General features: G+C 30.8%; 1 protein-coding gene across 1 annotated transcript in view; it reads right to left on the reverse strand.

Annotated features, from left to right (window-relative positions):
* The window catches only part of LOC108689005 (dopamine D2-like receptor), an 18345-nt gene that overhangs the window by 703 nt on the left and 6917 nt on the right, over positions 1–10725 (reverse strand). Inside the window, exons 4-5 of the mRNA XM_018195585.1 lie at positions 4851–5027; positions 757–1232 (exon numbers count right to left, since the gene is read on the reverse strand). Of these exons, the coding sequence (XP_018051074.1) occupies positions 757–1232; positions 4851–5027 (653 nt within the window). The remainder of the gene's footprint in view (positions 1–756; positions 1233–4850; positions 5028–10725) is intronic.

A 10725-nucleotide genomic window follows, 5' to 3' on the forward strand; every position in this document is an offset into this window, starting at 1 on the left:
TATATATATATATATAAAATAATTATAATGTTTATTGTCGGAAATTATGAAATGCGTACGTTCTAAATTAACTATTACAATTTTCTACAAAGCAAGTATATACCTTAAATATTTATACTTTAATATTTCTCTCAGTTTGCAAAATACGTTTTGTTAACAATTTTAACACATTAAGGACTTCAGAAACTTACAGCGTCTGTTATTAACTTATCCTTTGATGTTTTATGTATCAGAAATATTTCTTGTAAAGTACAAACTATAATCCACTTAATTCTCTTTCATTTAACCTCATTGTGGATTTTATTCGAAACAAGTTATAGAATTTCTTAATAATAATATCGAGATTTTTGTACTTTTTCTTTGTAAAAATACCTACATTCTTCACGATATTTCTTAATATTGATTTCAATGTTTCAATATTTACGTAGGTAAGTCTACAATAGTAAAAGTAGTTTCGTATGGATATTTTATTGCCACTTATTTATTACTCGCGATAAATAGTTACAGAGATAAATCGCTTGATCCTATCGAATTATTATGTTGAACATGTAACTAATCTCCCAATCGTTCGATGTTTTTAAATCACTTGCCTATATCCGCCTAACCCTGTTCAGACTTTCACATATATCCATTTATAGTACCGTCGTTCTTTCTGATTCTCGCTTCTAACTCGCAAGTCTGTGAGCTCATCAATAATAGATGTAAGACGGATCGAGCTGAGCTATTTATTAAAGCAGCGCCACGCGCGTAACTTACCTAACACGATCGCCAGAGTTTTCGTAGCCTTGCGCTCTTTCTTGGCTGAGCTTTTCTCCCTTTTCTTTTTACTAGCCTTGTTGGCCTTATATATTGTGAACCTCGACCCGGCCGATGCGTTTTTCCGATCCTTCTTGCAGGAGGACGACAGTACGCTTGGCGTCCTCGCGAGCTGCAGTGGTAGGAGCGAGCCAGCGCTCTTCAGCCGCTTCAGCTCTTGCTTGTTCGCACCGCCGTTATTACCGTTCCTCTTCGTCTGTGTCGAAGAGGACACGCTGGTCGGACCTCGTGTCGGCGGAGGCGATGACGAAGTCGATGAGGACGGCGGGCCTGAAGTAATCCGCGGATTCGGGCTTGGGCTTGAATTTGTCTCGAGTGGCTCGTGAATCATCGTGCTACTCGCTGCGACGTCGTATCCACTGGAATCCTGCCGCTGTACATGTGGTGTTCCAGTCAGCTGAGCCTGTGCCACCGCGCTAAAACGACAACTGTCATTCGAGTGTCAGACAATCCCGGTATTCATCTGCTTCGTAGAGTTTACAACCCGCATCAGTTGCAATTAAATCCGGAATTAGAAGTTCGAAATTTCGTGACAGAAACGTTACTGTACAATATAGAAATAAAGATAGCTTTCAGAAATTTTACATGATCATGATACATATCCTTGTATAAATTATTTCTTTTTCAATATTATCACGAAATTATATTTTTGCATTCAAAATTATTACGGACAATATCTTCAAAAATATCATATAATGCAATATTTTTTTGCTGTCATCATTCGATGTTCGATATAAAATTAAACTTTAAATGATAGTTGTGATCTTTCTCATTCATAACTATGAGTTTTATTTTTTCTAGACATTAAATTTTGTATTTGAATTTTTGCGTTCCTATACATTTCGAGATTTCGTCAGTCGATATTGTGACCTTGACCCGACCAAAAAATAATAATATAAAATCTTTTTAGGAAAACATTAGGAAAACATAGGAATTGGGGAATTTATTTAACAGATCAATATGAGTTAAGAAACAGGGGTCCTATTCTTAAACAAATATCACATACAAAAATAGCAATTCTGTATACAATCGACCAATCACAATTAAGAAATTGTCATTTTCGTATGCGAAAATTATTCATATGTGCAAGAATAGAGCCCTAGTACGTCATGCAAATGGGTTTTACATCTTTCAAAGGCAAGACTACAGAAAAACCATTCTAAATAAGTATACAACGAGATTCAATTTATTATATTATATATATAAAAGAATAGCTTTAATCTCTTTTTACTGGAGTTTAATATAAATCATTGTTTAATTAATATATTGAATATGAAATAATTGTGTAATCATTTTTATATGTATAATTTTAAAATAATAAACCATATATAACTTTCCACCACAAAGATGATATTATATTTCTTCTTTTTCTTTTTCATATAATTTTTTAAAAGTGTAACTAAAAATATGGATGCGATTAAGTTTAAGGATAATGATAAATTATACCTCATGCAAAAATAATTTCATAACAACTCGAAGTCTCACGCGTCCTAAAATATGTGACAATATTATTTTAGCGCTGAAAATATATAATCCAATTAACCATGAAATACCCGCGAGTTGATTGCTCATTTTTAAAAATAACGCGAGTGACTACATGCAAATTGTTGTAGATGCCAATACAGAGGCCACTCCATTAGCTCGCGAACTTCCGGATTATCATCAGAGCGACGAGTTTCCGTTAAACTAGTATTGTGCACAGGTTTGAATAGAGTTTTGAATAGAGTTTTGGACACACACACACGGAGAGAGAAAGAGAGAGAGAGAGGGGGGGGGGGGGGAAAAGAGAGAGAAGGAGAGAGAGCAGACTTTCGTATAACTCCGAGTGACATCCATTGCGATTATGTAGAAAACGAAGAAAATAATTACAAGATCATCGGCTTTTCGCGATTCAACCTGCGCTCTCATTCATTCTCTTTCCTCCAATTCACGGATTTTTTTTGTTTCACCCTATAGTCCAACGCACAAGAACTTTTGAACGTTCAACTTATCAGTCCCAAATATCGACGTGACTTCCTGTCCGAGTTTTCCGATCGAGCGAAGTTCCGACGTCGCTCTGAATTGTCTTCGCTTTTTTATCCATTCGAGACGAATTACCAAAAAGTGCTTTTAAAAAAGGAAAAAACTGATGTTCTTTCAAAGAACAAGAAAAAAATAAATTGAAAAAAAATGATTATCCAAGATGTTTAAGGAAACGTGTTTTTAATTTCTTTGTAAAAAATGCGAAATTGATTTTCTGAACACGACAGAAAAAAAATATAAACAATACATAAAAAACTATTTCGATGAAATATTTAAAATTTAGCTAAATAGGTACAGATCTGAAAATAATTTTGTTGAATCACATTCAAAATAATTAGGAACTCAAGTATAATGAGCAATGTTGCAAAAAGTTTTTATATTCTAGCAATTAGCTTGAGTGTCCTACATAATTATTTTAATACATTAACAAAATTATTTTTAGATTAACAACTCGAATTAAAACTAAATTTTTACTTAAGTAACCGTTCTTTCCGTTTTATATATATTATATAAAACTGAAAATAACTTTTGTAACTTGATAATTTATTTCGCTACTACAGGTATATTATTACATTATACTTTGGACAAGCAGAAATAGTCTGAAACAATAATCACCTCTTACTTGGGGAAGGAAATCTGCAATTATTCTCACGTTACATGTAATCTGAAGAGGACTCGAAGCAGAAGAGATATAAACCCGCAAAACTTTGCAATACGCGCGGCAAAAGTAATATCCTCTTAATTGAGAACTCCCAATTGGCCAATTAAACGGCAGATCAAAACTTTTGATTGACTCAAAGCTTTTCCGTGTCGCTTCGAAATCTTCAGAAAAAGTAGGAAAATAATTGTGTAATTCACTACGCGCGTCTTTTTATTTGTCCATTTTATTTAACGGATTGCTCTTTCTTTCGTGCAACTTGCTAAAATTCCTTTAAGTGAAATTTCGCGAATCTCATTTGCTATACGTTAAGTAGGAAATAATAGCATCCGAAAGTTCGTGGAATTCATTTGATTGAGTTCATTTGATGGAATTCTGCTAAATATATATGTAGGTCAAGTTACACAAAGAAAATTTAATTTAGCATCAATAAGCTCTTTTAATCCTCTTTCAATTTCGCATTTCGTACTTTTCTCAAATTGTGAGTCGTAACCAAGAAGAACTAAACAGAAAGACAAGTTACTTCGTGTGATGATGATACGCAGAACCTCAGATCAGGTCATTTCAAACAGCGCATAATGAAAAGAACGCGAACATTTCTCTACTTCTCTTCTTTACAGGTGAATAGAATATCATATAATCATCTCATTTGCCTTTCAGACATCTAGGACTTTTTAACGTTCGTTTTATTTCTCGGAAATCAGCAAAAGCAGATAGAAAGAGAAGTTGTATCTTGGTTATTCAGTGCCTTTCGTTATTCAGGTCGTTTTAAAATTTTGACATTCCCTTGATATACATAAAATAAATTTAATTTTATAATTTATTTAATGTATTAAGGATATTTATCATTTTGAGTTAAAAGTATTTAGATAATATAAAAATGCTATTTCTCTTCATTCAATGCAATATCGTTTTTAATAATGTTGTAAATAAAAAAGTATAAAATTTTATATTATTTTAAAATAACTTGTACGAAAGTTAATGAATTAATGACTGAGTTATTGACTAAATTTACAATAATTGAGATGAATACTTAATATCGAGTGCAATTTATCGTAAATCAATCATATATTTTACGAAATGATATTCTTTGATCACTCGATTTTATATCGAACTGTTATCGCAAAAGGTGCACATTTTAAATTAAGCGATGTTAACGATTTGAAAGACGGTAACTATTTCAGAGACAACGCAATTTTTGCATCAATGATCGCTATGACGAGTCGCGTCGCACAACGTCATGACAATGCGATTCGATATCATTGAAAGAAAATTCCGACATCTTTCTTCCGATCGGGATGTGCGACGGAGATGAGGAGGAACGAGTGATAAGAAGATATGATGAAATTCTTACGCTGCTTCTTCGACGACCGTGGCTAAAAAGAATTCCGTGCTCTTGTCATTGGAGATGACGACGACGGGATCGAGGGGCGTCTCATCCTCATCCTCGTTGCTGCCGGAAGCGGTGTTCGTCGGTTCCTCGATCCCAGGTGCCACCAGAGCGGCCGCCCCCAGCGCCGTTTCCGCAAACCTTGCCACAGAATACCCACTACGTGATCTTAGTCAAAAGCCTCTAGAAAAGCCTCTACACCTATCATGCACTTCCTTGTTTATCCGGCATCCCCCAGTGTTAATCCAGCAAGTAGCGTATCTATCATGCACAAAGCGACGACACGCTTTTTGACAGCACCTGCAAGATCCTGAGTGACAGAGCGTCGCTGTTTTCTTTTTACGGCGAGAGTCTCAAACGAGTCTTTAATTTGTTACGAAACAGCGATCAAGTCAAAATATCGTTACAATTTTTCCTCTCTAATTTTGAATATAAATAATGTATTTAAATAAATATACATATATATTTTTCTTTTATTCTTATAGTTAGTATTTAAAAATTTATATAATAGAAACGTATTTAATCATATGAATATTTAAAATTTAAGAAAAAGGAAACTGAGTGGAAAAGAAGAATAGAAAGAGAGAGAGAGAGAGAGAGAGAGAGAGAGAGAGAGAGAGAAAGAATGTGTGATTTTGATTGAATACGCAATGGTGCAAATTAAAGTCTGTTGCGCTAATTTATCTAACTAAATGTATATTTGCATTTTGATTGATAACATATCCAACAATATAATTCTGTCAATATAACAATTTACATTAAACATCTTATTTAAGCACCACGTTTATTGAATATAAATCATTACGTTAATTTATCTATAACTTTTAACAAGCTAATAAATTTAACCGGATTTGCTATGAATTTTTTAATCTCCTACACAATATCTAAAATTTGTGAATTTCCTAAAAGTTGAATATTCTCTAAATGCTATTATCAAAACTTTGGCTGCTTGGATAATGCAGAATTGTGTTACAATGTTTAATTTCTGTAAACTCGCACAGAATTCGTTTTGCATTGCAAAATAATTCATATATTCGGCAAAGGAGACTGCGATTTGAGCTGCCATAAGCTTTATTAACACTCCTATCCGCAAATTGGAAGCCTTGCTGTTAAATTTTGCATTATCGAACTTGGAAATGATAGTATCCGCGATATATTGCGACAATATATGCAGATACGTTCAATCGCCTGATCAAAGCACGACCAGCATTTTCTCATGCACATTTCAAATACTTGATAAAGTGATACATCTATATATAAACATGCATGAATTTTTCGCAAAGAAGAAATGTTTTCACGTAAAAAAATAAACTTTCATAAAATTAAGAATTCATTTTAAGAAATTATGATTATTTAATGCATATAAAAATATGCATTAAATTTAAAATAATATATCCTAATAATCTATTATTAAAATAAACCGAAAGCTATAAAAAATATTTTAGGATATATTTACATTAAAAAATATGTGCAAAAATGTTTATTTTTATATTATATCAAACAATCAAACATTATATTGTATATACCATTTTGTACCATTTTAAGTACGAAAAATAAATTAAGAGGTAATTTTATGCTTACATTTGTTTTATCATTACATTTTGTTATAAATATATTTTATTATAAATAATATTATTTTAATTAAAATTATTTCATATGTACGTATTCTCTAAACAAAAAAAACTCTTTTATCATATATGAAAAAAAATATCGTTATGTTGTATAAATATAATACAAGCAATCTCAACGATTGTAAAACGATAATTTATTTTTTCTTTCTATTCTGATTTCATTTTAATCTCAGCACAAGCAATTTCAATTTGATATGCGTTATCATGAATATGAAATAGAATAATTATTAATTGTATTAATCATTGACTAAAACATAATCTCGGGATTTGCTTAAGATTTAAGATACTGCGTGTCATGGCAACATGATTCGTGCATTAGAATGACAAGTTAAATATATCATCAAAATTTCGATTCTCTTAACTTTCGCATGATAACAAAGTCGATAAAGGTACAACGTGGTCAATGTGGGTGCATGTAGGCGGATTAACCAGAACGCCAAATTATGTCTAGGATGTACATTACATCCTAGAGATATCAAAATGCGGATGAACTTCTCAAATTGCGACTGCGACTGTAAAGACTTAAGTTTAATTTATCGTTCACCGCCGTCATATGTTATTGTAAACGAGAAAGTTAAACCAAAAGCAATTATCAATTTATTGAGATGCGCTGTCTTTAATTCTACGAATAAATGATGTATAAAAAGGTTATTTTTTGCATTTTTCTAAATTTTAAAAAATAAAATAAAATTAAAAAATAAACAATTATGATACAATTTGGATCGTTGAAAATAAATCTAATTAAATAAGAAAAATCTTATATTCAATCAAAGCGGATCTTATATACATATCTGATTCTCCCATTATATTTCAAGAAAAATTTCGAAAAAGATTTCGACATATAGTTTGCAGAATCAAATATGTTCAGAAATTTACACTAAACTATTTAAGCAAGATTTACTTTGATCAAATAGAGGATTTCTTTTGTTTAAGTAAAATTTGAAAATGTTTTTTTAAATAGACTAACAAAATATGTAGGAATTTTAAAATCGTCTAATTTTGAAAAAATTAATAAGAAGATATTGAAATTAAAACTATTACGAATATAAGTTTGGCCACATAGGTATTAAATTATTATTAAATTAAATTACATTTTTTGTATTAACGTACTAACATAATTGACAAATGTTTAAATATTCTTTATTGTAGAAAATTCTATTTTGTGCAGAAGAATAAAAGTAAATTGAATCTATTAAAGTTAATTGATATTATTAAAATTAATTAATACTAAACTTTCTTTTTTTTGTAGCTCTGCCGATGTAGTATAAGATACAGGAAGAATCGAGATAATACCTTTACTTTTTAATTTAAACGACATCTTTCGTTGTGTATAAAAAAATAAGGCAGCTAGCCCTATTTTTTGGTCACTATTTCTCCGTACATGTCTCTTCTGCGTTCAAGCGCTTAAATGCTTAGATTTTCTGCGCTTTTGCTGGAAGGAAAGTAAACAGAAGTTTGCAGGAAAATTTCGTTTACCTTGGTAAACCTCCCATCGGATAGACTCAAGTACTTAACGAAGCGCCTTAATATTTTTTGAAAATCTTCTTAGGTAGCTAGAGATGTCGGATATTTGCGAACATATACGTCTGTGGAGTTTTATGTGGTTCTGTGTATATATTAAAACATCGCAGCTCCCTTCTTTTAAATCAAATTTAATAATCAACTTTAATCAATTTGTAATCAAGGATGAATAAAACTTTAATTAAAAGCGTTTGTTTGTACATAACTTTTTAATTTTCAATATTAAATTATATGGAGCTTTCTCACTTTAAGCAAAAAATTAATTTCCTTGAAAACCAATTTCGATTAATCGAAATACAAGAGCTTCTTATCTCCTGTTAGAATTCAATTTGCTATTTTTTAATTTAACGCTAATACAATCATTATTTTTTTCCAATTAGTAGTATAACATTCACAACATAGAAAGGTGATTACATTATCTGAATATTTATGTAAACAAAAGAATCTGTAGGAGTTTTAAAATCCAATTTTAAAGAAATTAATGAAAAAGCTAAAATAATATCACCAACATTTTAATTGAAAAAATATTGCAATTAAAACTATCACAAATATTAATCTGGCTTATATATCAAGTTATTATTGAATTAAATTACGCTTGGAATTAACATTATTTATATTGCAAATGTTTAAATATTCCATATTGTAGATATTATGTTAAATTTTAAATAATCCGCATGAAATTACTGTACGAAAATGCATATGTGACGGAAACAGATAGATACGTTAAGGTAGAATATTTTATATTTCTTTAAAGCCGTCATCGCGATACTTTGCGAGATAAATAATCCTTACGTCAAATTCGAGCTGCAGTAAAGTTATATACGATTCTGATGCAGCGGAAATAAATGGCAATGCATATAAATAAACACGAATACTATTATCTTGGTTTACGACATTATGTATAGTACGTGCGAATTTTATGCAGTTGCGGATATTCACTTTATATGATATCAATAAAATATCGCGAAAAGCCTATCGCCATTATATTTTAATTCTACACTTAGAATAATTGAGATATTCTTGTCTCTTGAAATTAGAGTAATATTCGTTATTCTATACAAACACATATTTTTATTTAAATTAAATATATCATTCCTTTATTTTAAAAGTAATATAACTAAAAAAATTAAGTTTTCAGAAAAAATTATTTTTCAATTTAACAGAAAATTATTAACTATAATCTCTCTAATCTTTTTAGAATGAATCTCATTCCAAAGAATTTAGAGAGAATTAAATAATAGTAGCAAAAAAATTTTTGTTTTACAAATTTTTTAAATTTATTCCTTTTTTTTAATTTGATAATTTTATCCTACGAAATTGTAACGAATCCGAAATAATTTATCAAAAGTGACATAACGCGAAATATCAATAATTTATATTATTTATATTATTTACTTTGATCGGTTAAAATGACTAAATTTAAAGTAAAACAATTTCTTCTTCACTTCAATCGCCACAATTTTATTCTAATCCTCTTTAGAAGATTCTCTTTATTTAAAAACGGCAAAACTCAAAATGTGTTGTTCTTGTAGAAGGTATTATAATCTTTTTGAAAACAACTAAGAACAATATAAATACTGTTTGACGAACGGATTCTGAAGTTAAGTTGATTTATTTTTGATGATTGATAGATAATTTTTAATAAATTTTGGTAATACCTAACTCAAAAATCATATTTTTAAAATTGTATTTGAAATAAGAAAAACAATATTATATTAGGTGTGAGAAAAAGTTCGTGGCATTTTTTTAATGCCATTTAACGGGAACTTTTTCCCACACCTAATATTATAATAATTCAAAATATGTGGAACATTTTCCTCCTCTTGATTTCTTTATTCCCATTTATTCTAATTTTATTCGACATTCTTATGCATATCAATCAAAAACCTTACTTAATTCGCTATCATCTTTCCATTATAAACGTCAAATGTCAATAAAGAATATCTTTCTCGGTAATATTCAATTTGCATGAACTTTAACGCAAAGGGAACAAGGAAGATGTAACGAACAAGGAAGATGTAACGAGATGCATGCCTAGAAAGGTACACGAACAAAAAGACTGGCGATTAAGCGGCGTACAAGTAGTTTGCTATTCAAGACGAGACTGCCCTCGTCAGCACGACAGAAATGAAAGCACGTGCGAGGCGGAGGCGTGCGAGAAAAGCGAATTATCCGGGGGATGCTCGGGACTTAACTCTCGGCCGCTCCGTATCTCAGCTCGCGTTGCGCCAGCAGGCGCCAATCTCCGCGAGAAATTGTCTCGTTGGAATGCGAGCCTTACGCGGTCACGAAAATTGAAAAGAATTGCGCATTGCGCGTGCGACGTGTTCCAAGTATCATCCCGGTTCTCGCGCTTATCATGTCGACAAACGGGTCGGGTAATGTATAAGAGAGCATATGAATAAATTTTCACCAGTGGTATTTTCTCGGAGATTTGTCCGCAAACATGCGAATCATGCAAATCAATCCTGATTAGATTTATTAGTATATTAGTATATTATTTCAACCACAAGCTTTCTTATTCAATTTCAAGAGTTAGTTTATTGAACGAAATTGTGAAAGATCAACATTTGTTAAACTACTTTTCAATTTTTTAATGTTGTTATAATCTTTGTAACAAATTTTTCTTAAAAATTAATTCAGCTAAAGATATTTTTATTTTAAAATAAGTACATTATATATATATA

This window comes from Atta colombica, unplaced genomic scaffold, assembly GCF_001594045.1.
Source record: "Atta colombica isolate Treedump-2 unplaced genomic scaffold, Acol1.0 scaffold252, whole genome shotgun sequence".
Classification (NCBI taxonomy): Eukaryota; Metazoa; Arthropoda; class Insecta; order Hymenoptera; family Formicidae; genus Atta; species Atta colombica.